This window comes from Lepidochelys olivacea, assembly GCF_965140295.1.
Source record: "Lepidochelys olivacea isolate rLepOli2 genome assembly, chromosome: 10".
NCBI classification, from domain to species: Eukaryota; Metazoa; Chordata; order Testudines; family Cheloniidae; genus Lepidochelys; species Lepidochelys olivacea.
This window is the reverse complement of record NC_140420.1, coordinates 6,780,894-6,797,639: the sequence shown is the minus strand read 5'-3', so window position 1 is coordinate 6,797,639 and position 16,746 is coordinate 6,780,894. Positions and strand designations below refer to the sequence as shown.

At 44.7% G+C, this 16,746-nt stretch overlaps 1 protein-coding gene across 1 annotated transcript in view; it reads right to left on the bottom strand.

Moving 5' to 3' along the window:
• CACNA1H (calcium voltage-gated channel subunit alpha1 H) overlaps positions 1-16,746 on the bottom strand; it is a 479,184-nt gene that overhangs the window by 65,938 nt on the left and 396,500 nt on the right. Inside the window, exons 14-16 of the mRNA XM_084642056.1 lie at positions 14,567-14,722; positions 5,478-5,568; positions 2,645-2,853 (exon numbers count right to left, since the gene is read on the bottom strand). Coding sequence (XP_084498182.1) covers positions 2,645-2,853; positions 5,478-5,568; positions 14,567-14,722 — 456 coding nt within the window. The remainder of the gene's footprint in view (positions 1-2,644; positions 2,854-5,477; positions 5,569-14,566; positions 14,723-16,746) is intronic.

Sequence of the window (16,746 nt, the reverse complement as noted above, 5' to 3'; positions counted from 1 at the left end):
CCCACTGGGCAATATTTTTTTAAACACCTAAGTGATTTAGTTTCAGAGTAGCAGCCGTGTTAGTCTGTATTCGCAAAAAGAAAAGGAGGACTTGTGGCACCTTAGACACTAACAAATGTCTAAATCACATTGGCTTCCAGTGGGTCTTGGGCATCTAAGTGCTTTTGAAAATTTTACCCAGACAATAGTCTTATTTTTCCTTAAATATGTCCTCAAATGGATTCCTGTCCCACCCCTGCAAACAAATGTTTGGTGGTGATTATTTTGTAACTGCAATTTGCATTGCTGAATAGTTCCTGGTACGGAAGTGTTCAAGGTCAGAGCAGCAAAGCCTAGAAAGAAATCTCCTTTTCTCTTAACATTTTCCTTCCAGCACAGAAACAGAGCTGACTGCTTTAAGCATTCTCATTGGTTTTGATTAAGGTTCATCTCAGTGCTGTTCCATTGGGTGGCTGCTTGTGCCCTGATTCGAGCCATGAGCCAGCAATCCCATCTAAACCCAAGATAAACGATAGAGTCATCTTGTTTTTCTTTTCAGAAGCATTACCTTGGCTAGGCAGCTTACCAAAGGTGATAACGGTTCTACCTCAGTACGCTGCATGAAGTGCATTCATGCTCCACTGCTTTGATGTCAGCATGATATTGAAGCTACATAGTGAAAAACAGGGCAGATAAGCAGAGATGCAAACCCGTTTTTGTCCATTAACTCTGGTCCTTCTATTTTCAGTCCTTCCCCCCAGCACTGCCCTGCTGTGAGTGTAACAAAATCTACTGTCTGTTCAGTAATTCCAGCCATCTCTCTCCCCTCAGATGGTTATTCCCTAAGGATAATCCATGATTTCAGCTCTTGGTTTCTGTCTGTTCCCCTCAATAAGGGGCTGGGTATAATAAACAGGAGCAGAGCAGCCGCGCGAGGGGTGAACAAGCATTCAGATTCCTTCGCAGTCATTCCAAGATGGTTTATTCCGGCCTCCTGAGATCTAGCCAATCATTAAAACGCCACAAGGAATTAGGGCCCTGCAGAGCCACCGCCCATTAGTCCTGCCTGACAGGAGATGCTTGGCTCATCTCCAAGGCACCCGGGGGCTGTGCAGTTCCAGGAAGAACGTGTTTCTTACCACAGTGGTTTGCCTGTGCAAAAGCCAAATGAAACCTCTCGAAGACTGTGCCCAGGTGTAATGTCTGGGACTGCCTGCTTCCAGTCAGTTGAGCCAGCTCACCCCCTCTCCTGACACCTCCATCGTAACCAAGGGAAACCATTCAGGGGCACTGAGTCCCTGTCCCCCAACTGTGCAGCACCCAGTAACCTCTTCTTCCTTAAGCCTTCTGCGGATGAGGCAGCAAAGTCCTCAGACCCTAGTTTCTCCAGTGACTACAGAACCAGCAACTCATCTTGACTGCTCTAGGCATTCCCTGCCACATCAGCCCTCCTGATGACAGACCACACACTATCGAGCTCTGCACCTGTCAGTCCAGCCTGCAACTCTGGATTCCCCACTGCTTCTCCACAGCCTGAATCCACTGTTATGACCATCCTGCCCTATTTCATCATGCCCCCTGCTGCCTGATCTCACCTTCCCACCGATCACTTCATTTCCACCACCCAACCCAGGGTAGAAAAAATTACGGCTGAGTCGCAGTGCATCATGGGATAGGAAGTCACCAGGATGTATCACAGGAGATGTAGTCCAACCACAGAGCTGGGCCAATTGGGGAGAATGGGGACTGAGGGACCCAGAACTATAAATCCCATCAAACACCGTGACAGGTCAGGCCGTGCAGAGATTAATGTCTACCTGAAACAAAACATTATGACATTTCCAAATCCAAATTTTTCACATTCTGCAATAGGTTTAGATATTTTGACTTTTTGTCTGAATAGAAATGTGAGAATTTACTACAGTATGGCAATTCCAATTTGTGATCAGCTCCTTACACAACCTAGATATGTTACCAAACCCACCCACCCAAAATGTTAAAAGAGCATTAAAGGTTGCAAAGTCAAGTACTCAAAAATTAGTAAATGCCGAGATGAAGATTGCCAGTGTGCAACCTTAACTATGTCTCTTTGTGTATGCATTACGATACTGTCTTTAATTACATAATCACATAGTATTTTTCCCCACAGGACTCCTGCCTCATTCAGTGCGCAGGCTGGACCTGTTCTGTGGATGAATCAGGGCTACCAGGAGGTTGTTGTCCATGGGACAGCCTTTTCACAAGGATGGCAAAGGGCATATCCCTGACCCACCCCCTGCCAAATTTCAAGTCCTAGCTCCAAAGCATGGGGACACTAAAGCTGGTCAAAGAAAAGATCACCTGAGATTTTTTAACATGGGAAGAAATCATGTATTTTTCCCCAGCCTCACTCTAAGAAATTGCTAAACTATTTTGGCTGCAATTTCGCAGAACAATTCTGCCTGAGGCACACACACAGCATGGAAAAGATCAGCCCAAAGGGTTAGTTTTTTTTCAAAGTTATATGCAATTGAAAACAGGGTTTTATAATGGGAAATATTGGGCAACCTTAATCACAGGCAGCGCTACCAGCCCTGCCTATAAGATTATACATTTATCTCCCCCTCTGTGTTATTACATATAAAAGGCAGAGAATAGGGGGAAACTGCCAATACTGGTAACATACCAAGGACTTTTGATCATAGCTCAGGGGATCCACTGAAGCATTGCTCCCTCTCCTTGAGTCCACGAAGGTGTGCACCGAATCCATGTGCGGCGAGCACTTGGGTGTTGGCATGGGAGTAGCAGCAGTGCGCATGATGATGGGAGGGGGTACGCTCCCCCTGCCCTCCACGTGACCGTTTGGGGTGATGGCAAGGGAGTACATCTTCATCTCTGGAAAGAAGGCGAGCTGCAGTTAGGGTTCTGCTCAGGAGCTTAGCTGGGGACTGCAATCAGCACTTTTAAAACAGGCAACCCACATTTATCTCCTATTGACTTCACTGAACAGGAAGAGCAGATGGAAACTCCTTGGTGCCATCAATGCCAGGTGGGTCTTTCATAGGAGATAGAAGGCCAAGGTCAGGAGCATTCAGAAGGCCCAATCTTAATAATAACCCCTAGCTCTTCCCTAGATCTCAAACTGCTTTAAAAAGGGGTTGGTATCATTATCCCCACTTAACAGATGGAGGAAATTGAGGCATGGTGAGGCGAAGTGACTTGTCCAAGGTAACCTAGTTGGATAGCAGCAGAGACAGCAATCGGACCCAGGTGTCCTGAGTTCCAGTCCAGTGCTCTAGCCACTAGGTCATCAGCATTTGCTGAGTTAGAAACTCATCCCGGACTACACAAGGAGTTGTGGGTGCTCAGCAGCAATCAGGATTGGAGTTGCAGATTGTATGGCTATTATTTTCACCCTAAGAGAAACGGCTGTTAGTCCTCATGTGTTCACCAAATTGCAATCTGGATAAATTATTCTTCTCTTCCTGTGGTGCAGAGATTAAATGATTTGTAAAGTGCTTTGGATTCCTTTGGGGCGGAAGGCACTGTACAAACGTACACTGTGATCGTTAGTCATCCATTCCAGGGACAGGAAATGCGAAGGGTTCCTAAACATGCATACATCTATAGAAGCACAACAGAATAACCTAATGAACTACTTTTCCCTGATAATTGCTTCTAGTTAATAAAAAGAAAGGGAGCAGTTACACCACATTGTTTCAGCTCTAAGGCAAGGGAAAATGGACTTCTCCTTGAGACATAGGGGCTGTCACGGCCACACAGCATCAGATCTTTTCAGAAAGCAACATAATATACTCGTTAAAAATTGCAGCAACAGTGTTCACGATGAAGATAAACAAGAATCTACAGAACAAAACTCCTTCTGCACTGCTGAGTGCAGTAATACTCTGTCATCAAAAGCCTAGATTCAAAGACAAGGTCTGGAGTCGAGAGCAAATCTTAATTTATGTTGGCTCAGTGGATTTTGGTTTAATGATTGCAGAATCTGCCGCCTGGGGGAGGGGAGAGGATGAGACCATCTGCCATATGTAGGAGAGAAGAATAATTTTACACTTGTACAGGTAGTTCAGGAAATGATTCCGCCTCCACTGTACGGAGAAAGCCAAGGGTTTTATTACCCCGGCTAATTCTCCTCTGATGCCGGCTTTTGTCATGCCGTGCCCTTGTATTTTTAGCATCAGTTTGCTTATTTGCTGATGCACAAAGCCTGTCCATAAACCACGGAAATCCATAGAAGCTTTGCCAATCACTTCAAGGGGTGGAAGCCCCAAATCTGCTAATCTGAACCACACAAGATCCTTCTGTCTATACACATTTTACAGGCCAATGGGTTTGTAATGGGATCATTAATGCCCGTATGTTGTTTGTACACATCTTGGCATTTAGGAGGTTTATGGAGACTGGAAATGGTCAAGCTATTCCTTGTCCATAGTTTATTCTGAGAGTTCAGCCCTGTTCTCTATTTGTGAACTTCCTGAGAATAAGTGGCAATTTCCTTCCCGCCCTGGAATGGGCCTGTTATTCGAAGTGGTTCTGCAAACAGCTTATACAAAGGAATTTCAGCCTATGGTTTGTTGGCCAACCGTCTGCAGTGAAGATGAATTTGATAACCCGATATTTGGAATTTTCCAGTTGAGCTGAATGACTGGGCAGTTAAATCACCTAGTATTGCTCCAGCTCCCTCAACTGGTGACCCCAACCATTAAAATACTCCTGTTTCTATCTGCAATTAATTCCATTTGGTCACCAGATGACTGTCATTTCACTGAGTCAAATGAATTTTGGCTACAGGCCCAAAAGACACTTTAAAATTTTAAGAAAACCCCACCCTGAAAATTAAAAGGGGATGAGATGTAATGTGACCAAATAGCCAATACAGTTTAATATCTGAGGCAAGGATATATTGAAAAGCAACACACGTTCTCTCTTCGTATTTGTTCAGACTGGAAAGTCTTTTTCATATTCGAAATACTTTTTGACTAGTTGAAAATGCAAAACTACTGCCCCGCAAGCATAGCAGCCAGGTGAGTCACCACATGAAATGTACTGCCCCGGTAGTTCCCAAACTTTTCACTAAGTTGTATTTTGTCTCTTTTGGGGATCCATTGCACCTGCTCCTTCCCCTCCCCAGCCCCTTAGTCCCAAGCCCAAGCCCCCTAGTTAGCTCCCCCCAGCCCACCCCCTTCTGTGCCCCAGCCAGCCCCTCTCTCCCCGCAGCTGGGCTGCAATCACTACCAGGCTTACTGTCTGCTCGCTGGCTCAGCAGCTTCCTTCGCACTGCACTTGCCACGGAGATCCCACCCCGCCATGCCTCTGCCTGGGGATGTCAGAGCACCAGAGAGGAGGGTAGTTGGGGAGAGGGAATGCCACCAGGCCTCCTGGTGGGTTGGGACCCACCATGTGGGAAACACTCACCTAAACCATTCTACAAGGCCTCTGGAAACAGAGTTATAGCATAGCTATGCACACCGCAGAAGGAAATTCAAGCTTATTCCTACCTGTTGCGCGGAGGTCTCTCAGCTTCTCAAAATCCTCATCGAAGTTGGCAGATGTCTTGTCCTCATCTGTGTCCGACCTGTTGGCGTCACCCTGCATGGAAGGGATGGGGGAATTTAATGTTTGATTAGTGTTTTGCTCTTGACCAAGAAAGAGACCTTTTTGAATAAAATTCCCTGGATCCATTTAAGTTACTAATGCCAGACCAATGGCTGCCCATCCCATCCCATCTTCACTTCATCCCATCAGAGGGGCCATGTCATCTCGTGGGTTGAGCATAGCCTGGGACATGCAAGAGTATGCTTCAGGTTCTAGCTCCAACACTGACTTGTTTGAGTGACCACTGGCAAATCTCTCAACCCTGCTGTACCTCACTTTCCCTAACTCGGTGTTTGCAGCTGTTGTATTTTTCATTGTAAAATGGGGACCATGATACTTACCTGTTGCGGGTATTAATCAAGTAAGGTTTGTAAAGTGTTTTGAAAGCTGGGGCAGGGACTCTCTCTTTGACTGTATTTGTACAGTGGTGCCTGATCTTAATTGGGGCCTTTGGGCACGGTCACACTATATGCGCTAAGCATTATGATGTGTATGGGAACGCCCTTATACAAGATATAGCTTCTGCCAATGCTGCTGCATTCACCTCAGTGTCTAACCTAACTGAACAATGGGTCCCACTGCAAAACGTGAAAGCGTTGTTACCAGAGACGGGACTAAGAAAAACTGGCATCACGGGGTTCCGTATCTATCCTCTCTCCATGATCCCAACTCACAAGCTGCTGGGTTTAGGTGTCAAAAGGATATTTTTCTAGCTACCAGTACTGAAAAACTCAACCCGGGATCTGAAAAATCAAGCCCTGCCCTGTCTTTCATCCTGCCTCGTTATAAAGGAATCTCCTTCCTTAGAAGTTTTTAAGGTCAGGCTTGACAAAGCCCTGGCTGGGATGATTTAATTGGGGATGGGTCCTGCTTCTGAGCAGGGGGTTGGACTAGATGACCTCCTGAGGTCCCTTCCAACCCTGATGTTCTATGATTCTATGATAAAGATTCTGCAATCAGAAGTCACTGGGCAGCATTGTAGGATGAGGTAGAATAGAACTGCACCTGCTCTTCCATAACTGCACCTGCTCTGCAGGGCTGAGATAGTACTGGGAGCTTATTTATGTCAGTAAAGTCAGCAGACGTGGCTTGAAGACAAAGAGAGAGGGTTGAAAGTGAAGATGGCCACAGCTGGAGACTTAAGACTTGGTGGCTTTATGACAACTGAGTAACCACCTCCCTCCAGGTTATTTCCACTCAGGCTGTGCAGTTAAAACACTCTCTCCTTCCAAAACATCTGCCTATATTTTTTTTAAAGATCCGTATTTAATGACAGCTAGTTTGTTGGCTGACTCATGCCTCAATATCTTCAGCAAACAAATACAGATCACAGCATTTCATGCTGGAGAGCAGGGGGTCTGTGCCTCGTGGGGACACCTCTGAGCAGCAGTCGGTGATTTTCATCTCTGTGCTGTCAGTCTTATCTCTGTGAATCACGCTGGGCTCCCCAGTGGTTTGGAAAATAGTCTTGTCTTTAACCTTCATGCCGTAACATCTTTCGTGCCTATGGTGCATCTCATTCAGGGGGCCTAGTTAACAATTCTGTCTAGTCATGTTGCTTCTTGTTAGAAGTCTCTATACTGGAATATTATACAAACACCACATGGAGAACCATGCGATCCTTGCAGGAAACAAATGAAAAATCATTTATTACCAAAACATGTAAGGTGGGATTTTCAGATGCTCTCAGGGCTGAAACTCAGCTGGTAGAAGGTCGTAGCTCCACGGAGCGCTCCACCAGATAGGGTGACCAGACAGCACGTGTGAAAAATCGGGATGGGGGTGGGGGTGGGAGAAGGTAATAGGCATCTATATAAGGCAAAGCCCCAAATATCAGGACTGTCCCTATGAAATTGGGACATCTGGTCACCCTAACCCCAGAGGACCCCGGGGACATGTGCCAAGTTACAGCGGCTGGTGAGTTGCACCTCAGCATTGGCCCAGCTCTGTGACCGTTGAAGTGGATGGAAGTTTCACCATTGAGTTCAGTGGGAGCAGTTAGGCTAATACTGAGTGCTTTGGTACATCCTCCCCAATACAGTCATGAACAGACCCCAGATTAGACACTTCGGGATCCACAGAAGTGATACAACACAAGTGGTGAACGGACACACACGCACACGCTACCCCATCATGGACCGTCTCTAGCAGGGAGGAATAATTCAGTCTTCACGGCGGATTCAGTCTCTAGCGTCTCCTTCTAGACTGCCAACAGGAGGGCCAATGGTGACAGTGAGTTTGGGATTTGGGAGAAGACCTTTAATTCTTTTGACACACAGGGCCCTGACCAGCAACCAGAAGATTATGTTGCTGAGAGGTTTGGCATGCCAAAGCCGAACCCTCAGCCTCACAATCCTCTTTGAAATGTCTTTACCGGATTTGAACACTGGTTCTTTGCTTTCATACATCCAGGTACGCTACCAAAAAGACTAAGCTAAATTCATTTAAAAGGCTGGAGTACAAATGCTTGTCTTGTAAAGTTCTCCTGAACAATTTCATTTTGTGTGTGGTCAGCAGGACAGAACTGCTCTGGCAAGCTGTCCAACTGATCCATCAAGGCTACAGAGAAGTTGTGCAAATTGGTCTTTATAAGGAGCACAGTTTCTTAATTGGTGCCTGTACAAACCCACCATGGTCTTAATAGACACACACTGCTCTCCCCAAGGTGGTGATGAATTTAATTTCTTTGGCAGTGTGTTGCTAAGTGGTGCAGCCAAAGAAATGATTATTTATTAAGAGAGGGGATTGAGTTTCTTTGTTCATCTTTTTTGTTTCACGGATGAAGAATTAACATACAGTAGCTGTTAGATCTGCATAATTCTGGAAGCTCTGGGTGGCGTCGTACAGCAGATTTGAGATAGTTTTCCAATCAGTCAATCTGGAACCTCCGCGTGACTCAGCTACACAAGCATAAGTTTTGCCCTTTAGCTCATCATTCTGCAGTCATACATGCAAGTCAGGGATGCTCTATACTATGCCTGACCTTGTGGATTTCCATGTCTATTCTCTTCCTTTGATGTCCCTGTCAAATTTGCACCATTCATAAGTCAAGATCTGAAGATCAAGCCTCTGACAGCATCATCAGTAAAGGAGTCCCCCAATCAAAGTCAGCTGGCAATTTTGTCAATGACGCATAGGATAGAACAGAACCCAGCTTGCTCCTTTAGCTGTAGGGGAGGGCCAACAATAGCAAACCCCCCCCCCAATTCTATCAGTAAAGTCAGCCCACGTGACTTGGAGTGATCGGATGACTAAGAAAGGCCCATTTGTACATAACCACCTTTCTGATCATACTCACACGTAGTGTCAAAGAAGAAGAGCAAGGCAAAAGACTTCAGACAAGTTCCTCTGTAGTATATGACTTTGTGAGGATTGCTGTTTAAAAGATTTTTCATATTTTGGCATCAACAGCTAGTCAACAAATCAAAGAATAAAGCCACAGGAAAATAAAAAATCCTCAGCTCTGCTGAATGCTTCTTCCTGCGAGTTGCAGCCAAGGAAGATTTGCCGGTCTTTGCTGTATAAAAACTAGAGCTAAGTTATTCATTTATTAGCACGCAGTTTGATACAAGGCCTCATGGCTGAAATATGGCTCTGGTGGGATTTCTCTAGTGCATACTGTACTTGCTAAGAGACAATTGACAAGCCTCTAGCCATAAGCTTTGCCAAGGCTCCTAAAGAAGGAAACCAGAAAGAAAAATGCATGCTACAAATTTAATTCCTGGGGTGGTTAGGCTGTTCTGATGCAGGCTTTAAAAACTGTCTCTTACACGTTTAAATCACAGTCTGTACCAGCTCCAAAAGGAGCCATTAAACACTAGCAAGAAAACAGGGTCCATTTTATGAAGACTGTAATTACATATTTATCGAGAATATCGCACACGGCTACCAATTTCTGTCTTCATAGTAGCACATGATTCAGCCGTTTAGAGAACAAGCAGGAGACAGGACATTGTGGAAAGGCCAGGGTGGCTTTTGCAACAAACATTATTTCCACAGCAAGGATTCAACCTGTGACCTCTGGAGCTAAAAAATATGAGTTTCGACTACCTGAGCTAGAAGACACGGTAGCTGTTAGTCCACTGCAGTCTGGGCTCATAGTATTTCAGCTATTAAAGGGGGACAGAGAGCCAGTGTGTAAACATGCGTTCTATTTGGTAGTAAGAACACAAGATGGTAAACCAAGGTGGTTGTCGGTCATGCTGAGGGGACAAATGAATAGAGGCAAGAGCCAGAGCATTATATGTACAGTATTATATATCACTTAGTCCTGCCTTGAGTGCAGGGGACTGGACTAGATGACCTACTGAGATCCCTTCCAGCCCTACACTTCTATGATTCTATGTAGGAGATCGATTGTGTAGGGCTTTGCAGAAAAGGGGAAGGTGGTTACATTTGCTTCAGGAGGTAAGGGGAAACCAGAAAAGATATTTGAAGTGGGGATGGACTTGTCTGGAGCCATGGGCATGTGAAGGAAGCTTTAGAGAGCCGACCAACTATAATCCAAGGGAGAAGGGGACTATCCTTTAGCTTAACTCTAAGTTACAAACCAGAACACTCTCTTTACCGCCAGGCATTTGGCTGGTACCCTTACCAGACTCACTTAATGCATCATTATTTGTTCACTGAAGTCATCACAGAAAAATAAATGAGGCAAATATGATTTCTCTCTGCTTGCTCTCTCTTACTGAATGAAACAGCTTGGAATAAGCAGAAGTATTATAAATTCCCCGAGACAGTTAAAAATGTATCTAGACAGAGTGGATAACAAAAGCACTGATTTCTGCACCCCCTCACACACACACCAAGACTAGCTAGTGAATAATTCATGGCCCATGGCCCATTCCTCCCCCCCCCCACTTCCATTGTTTGTTTTTGTCAATGACAACATATTTAAAGACAAGTTTCTTATCAAAGGGGAGCTGGGGCCCAGCACCCAGGGATTAAAGGGTGCAAATGAAACAGCAATAGTGTAGCCGATAAAGCTGATTGGGCAAGGAACAGAGCATGAATGTGGACTTACACTTAGAAAAAAAAACAGGGGAAAAGTGCAAAGTAGGACTGGCTGGGTCTGCCTGGCAACATCAAACAGCTGCATCTACTCTACAGCCCAGGCAGAACAGAAAGGAGGCCTGCGCAGCGGACTCCTGGATTTCAATTAGCTGTTAACTTTTGGCACAGCCTGTGTGCTTCATCTGGAATGTTTATGACCTCCTATCTCTGGAACCTGCTGAAGATCAAAAGGCTGATACTGGTGGCCCTTCCCCAGCGTACATGGCTGGCACGCACATTCAGCGTTTTTATAATATCCTAAAGGATTTTCTCTGAGGGCCGGGAGGTGTGAGACACACTAGTGGACCCCGAGAGACAGGAGCTTCAAAAGCAGCAAGAGTCATGAAATACGGGCAACTTTGGAGGGATGAACCAAGGTGAAGAATGATTTGGGCAAAGGCAAACAAACACATATTACTCAAATTCTACCCATCGTAACACATTTATAGCGGCGTAGGACTTGGTGGTAGAAGCAAAAAGATAAAACTTAGATCCTTCAGCTCCAAAAAAGAACAGTCCCTGCCTCTTGAGTTCAATGAGATTCTCATTAGCAATACAGGGCCTATGACACACATTTGAGCTATTCTGATTCCATCTAACCGTGGGCTGTGATACACACACATAATAGTATTATTATTTGTATTCCCACATCATCTATGGGTCCACTGTGGTAAGTCCTGTACGAACAGAACAAAAATAATCTCTGCCCCAAAGAACTTACAATCTAGGTACCCAGTTCCTTTTCATATATTACACTCCCACCTCAAAACACATACAAGCTATGGGGAAGTCTAAATTGAAACTTTCATTCATTTCTATTTGGCTGGTATCTCTGAAAGCTCATCATGAACGTTTAGTGACCAGTGTTGTTAACTATGTCACCGTGGATCATTTTAGCAGTAGTATGCAGCTAATGTGTTCAGCCAATTATCTCAGACTGCCTTCCCCACCTTTTTAAGGTGCCCAGAACTCGAACTGTCCCGATCAGATGCGAGTTTTCAAACCCTTTTCAACTGACTACTTCTATGATGTAGCGGCTAGTGCAAAAATCTGCAGCACACTGAAAACTGATGACATGGGGAACGGCTTCAAATGAAGGGAGTTCAATATAAAAATCACCACCACCAGGGTTATTGCATTGATGGGTTACTCATTTTTATGTTTAATTCATGAAAAGCTACCACTTTAAAATGTAAATGAACCGGCCTCAGACTTGCCAGCCGGCTGTACCAGAGTCCAGGCACTTTCCAAGAGGCTTTGGATCCAGCTTTCTGCACAGCATGTGGGATTTTGAAGACAACTAGCACCGCAGAGCAAAACTCCAGCCAGCTGCCACCCCGCCGCACAGCACAGCCTGCCCAGATTCTCCATGAACCCTGGTGATTCCTTCTTTGGGGGCTGATCTTGCTTCTGCGAAAGTCTGTGGCAGAATTTCCACAGGCTTCAATAGAAGCAGGATCATGCCAGTTCTGCTAAGAGGCAAGGATGTGAAGAGTTGTAGCATCCCTGGCAAAGTGCATGTATCACACAGATCTGTGATCCTGAGAAAGCCGCTTTGAGAGTCTGGGAATAAACAATGAAGATAAGATTTTCAAACTAGCTGTTTCTGTTCATTTGCCTGTTCTGGTACTTATCGGGAAGCTGGGAACGGACTTTTTAATAATGGAAACCATGCAGACCACCTTAAAGGGGGAAAATGTAGTTGTGAAATTTGAGGAGAAGGGTGTTTCTGGTGCATGCATATTTCAGTGGTACTTCACAGTGAACCGCAGTGTTGTCTCGGTGTAATGTAATGCAATGTAAGCAGAAAAAATATGAAAACGATGAGATTTCTGGGGACAAGGTGAAAAGCTATCAAAAATAATTAACAAATAAATAAAAAGAACAGGAGGACTTGTGGCACCTTAGAGACTAACAAATGTATTAGAGCACAAGCTTTCGTGGGCTACAGCCCACTTCATTGGATGCATAGAATCGAACATATAGTAAGAGGTGTATATATATATATATATACACACACACACACACACATACACATACAGATAAGTTGGAAGTTACCATACAAACGGTGAGAGGCTAATTAGTTAAGATGAGCTATTATCAGCAAGAGAAAAAAACTTTTGTAGTGATAATCAAGATGGCCCATTTAGACAGTTGACAAGAAGATGTGAGGATACTTAACTTAAGGAAATAGATTCAATAGGTGTAATGACCCAGCCACTCCCAGTCTCTATTCAAACCCAAGTTAATGGTATCTAGTTTGCATATTAATTCAAGCTCAGCAGTTTCTCCTTGGAGTCTGTTGGTAACTTCCAACTTATCTGTATATCTATCTATCTAACTATATGTTCCATTCTATGCAACCGATGAAGTGAGCTGTAGCTCATGAAAGCTTATGCTCAAAAAAATTGGTTAGTCTCTAAGGTGCCACAAGTCCTCCTGTTCTTTTTGTGGATACAGACTAACACGGCTGCTACTCTGAAATAAATAAAAGATTTTCTTTCCTCTCCACACCCTGGGAATTTAGAGAATGAAAATTGAAACCCTTCCTCATTTTGTTTCTGAGTTCCCATGGGCTTAGCGCTGGTTCGATATTCCAAAACGCTGAGCAGCCTCTCTGTTCTTGCATGCCTTGGGATACAAAAAAAATCCAAAAATGTGATTCAAGCGTTTTGGATCATTATTTTCAACTTGAACTGAGGCTGGATGATTTTAGGTGAGTCTCAAAATCATGTCCGTGCCCTACTGACTTCACAAAAGCTTCTGGATAATATATTAAACCAGAAATGGGATCATAATTCTCATTTAAAACTCCATGCTACATATGGATCTGTCCTGCTCCAAAGGAAAAAACGGAGAAGGGCAGAATAGGTCAGCGGGTTCCAGGATTGACACTTGGGAACGTCTCAAAGCAGACTGAGAAATAGTCATTTCTTTAATCTTCCTTACCCAAGATAAGGCGATTGGACATTACCCAGGCCCCTGGCCACATATACTGTTATAGCACTCATTTTCAGGTGGTGGTACATAAGAACAGCCATATGGGGTCAGACCAGTGGTTCTGACCCCAGTACTTGCTGCCAGAGACCATAGGTTCGTACTCAGAGCGGTGAGCCCATCCCACTGGGCACATCCTATTATTAGCACGCTAGCTCAGTGAGTGAGAGTTAGCACGAGTATATCTCCTCAAGCTGGGAATCTACATCCCCAGCTCCTAGTGTAGACACGTCTGTGCAGGAGCGGCAGGTGTACATTCCAGCAAGAGGACATACCCACATTAGCACGCTCAAACCAGAAGCATAGTCACAGTGGTGCAAGCATCCAGTCACCCAAGTCCGTGCCTCAAGTCTCAGCTGGGACCACGCTCAGGATGATTCAGTTTACATCTCCAGCACAAACTGGAGACATACCCATAGCAACTTGCCCAGGGTCACACCGGAAACCTGGTGGAGCGTGGTCTTGTGAATGCCAGGCAAGTGCTCTAACCACTGGATCATCCTCTCTAGAATGGAACCATCAGAGCTAGACAGGCATCACAAGGGCACCTCATCACAAGCTTTATCACTCCTACTCTGCTTATAACTGCATCCATCGTATAACTGCATCCACACTAGGACTTATGCCGACCTATTTATGTCAGTAACTGCCCCCACCACTAACTAGCTGATACAGCAACACCAACTTTGAAGTGTAGACCAGGCTTAATTCAATTTGGCCCTTTCCCCCATGAGCACTGGATTACCAGTGTCCTATCTTGTTCCAGCTGGTGGGCTTTACTGGAGGGTCTGGGGGGCCAGGTACTGCTGTGGTCCTTGGAGGGTTGTTTAGAGATAAGGTGCTATTTCCCTACTGATGAAGAGGCCATGAGGCTGACCCCCTCACCCATTTCCTACGTGCAGCTGCCAGTTCCCTGCCCCATTGCTTTGCTAAGCCTCCTTACCTCTGCTTGGAAGCCTTCTACCAGGATGGCAACTAGGAGGTTGAAGAGCACGTAGTTGCCAAAGGTCATCAGGGCCACGAAGTAGAGTGCCGCCCACGAGGAGGTGGATGCCATGCCATTATAGAGCACCACGTTCCAGTCTTCCTGGGTGAGGATCTGCATGGAGTGGGAAGGAAAGACTTTCCGATTACTCCTCACTGCTCGCCGGGAGCAGCTGGTTTAAAATGCACATTGAATCACTGATTTATCCCTTCCTCCTTTACAGAGGCAGCACCCGCTCTCCTTTCTGACCGGCTAGAGATCTAATCAGATGAGACAGCAAAGGATCTCTTTATTTAGATCTCAGCACCTGAGATAGTTCTGCAAGCTGCGGCTTCTTTTTGGGATACTCTTCTGCCCTGGCTCCTCGTTCAGCTTGCCTAGTAGCCTTATGACCCACAAGGGTTGCTAGTTCAAATCCCCACTCTGGTAACCTATCAGCTGCACAAGCTGCGAGTTCTACTGTTTGGTGGGGAAGTTCCCAAATGATTACATGTACTCTGGTGATCGGCTACCAGTTGACAGGCCTGCGATGGCACCAGTTTTGTATCAAGAGAAGGTCACACTTTTTCAGGGCCATGCTTTCCTTTAATCAGAACATTTTTTCTCATTATGAGTTAACTGACGTTGGGAAAAAAACCCAGGTTTTCCTCACAGTCATTGATACGAGGGATCTCCAGAAACTCAGGAAAGGAAACAAGTGCTTGTTGGGTGGAAAAAAGATAAACTGGCAGGAAAACATATTTCCTTTGAAAAGACTAGTCCAAGGAGCCTTCATAAGATTCACTTAAGATATTCCTAGCCTGCCAATGTTTCCATAGCTGAAAAACCCAGGGATTTAAAAAAAAAAAAGAAAAGAAAGAAAGAGGATGGTTTCTTGCCCTTCGTTAATCCAGACTCTACTATGAAGATGTCCTCTAGCACTGCTATAAAACAGGAACAACAAGTTGGCGGCATCTGGGGGTGGGAAAATATAGTCGGCTGCATTTAGTCCTGTGCCTCCCATTAGCCCTGTGCCTCCCCGTAAGGTTATGTCCTTGTGCATCACACTGAATCTATTTACACACATGACTTTGAATGTTAAAAATAAATACATGAGCCGCTATTACAACAGTAGGAACCTCATGGAAGTGCTGTCAGTTTCCCCTCGCAGTGAATTAAAATCTGTCTTTGTTTATATAGGGGAGAGGTAACATTCTGCATTATGGAGAGTTTGGATCAGTTTGCACATGGACTGCCACTCATTTAATGAGGTGCACCTGTCCTGTACCTAGAAATCCTGCTTAACATTCCTAAGCTCTCCTCCACTATACCCAGTTTATGTCTGTTGGTGGTTGTAAGGGGGCCTTTAATATACTCACTCTGCTTCGCATTCTAAGGGCTCATTTCTTAAGCGGAAAGACAGCTAATGTTACGGAGAAATACCTTCCTGGAATAAGTTGCTTCATTGCTCTGTTATGAAATATATGAGTCATTCTAATGATACCTTAGATCTTGTCTACACAGGAAAGTCGGCAAGTTTACATAGAGATTTTCCAGTCCTCTGCCTTGCTTTTCTTTTGTGTCACAGTCTTTACCAGTCCAGCAATCCTCATCCCAACTCCACTGTTTGTGTAGCCAGCACCTACAAAATTTGCTGAGCTAGATTGACCTGAGACAGTCTGTTCGTCCCCCAATTCTAAAACACGGTATTTTTAAAAAGTGAATTTCAGTGCTGGAGGAAGGTGTTGGATTGGTATCCTTGGAGACAGAAGTCTTCTGTCTATTCATGGAACAGGTACAGCACTGAATGGTTTTAGAAACCTCCTTCAAAATGACCGATATGTTTCAACCTGAATTGTGTAATGATTGCAGCTGGGCAAAATTTCGTGAATTTTGGCCCCAAAAAATGCAGATTTGGGTCAACTGAAACATTTAATGCATTCATGTTGAATCTGCTGAAATGTTTCAGTCTGGGGGAAAAAAATTCCCCCGAAGTCAAAACATTCTATCTCTTTGTTTCAAATTTTATCTTGATTTTTCCAGATATAAGGAAAAAGCAAAGGTTAAAAAACCCCTGAATGTAACAAAATGTTTTGTTTTGGGTCAAAGTGTTTTTGAGCGACCAGAATTTTTTTCCTACTTTTTAGTTTAATCAAAAC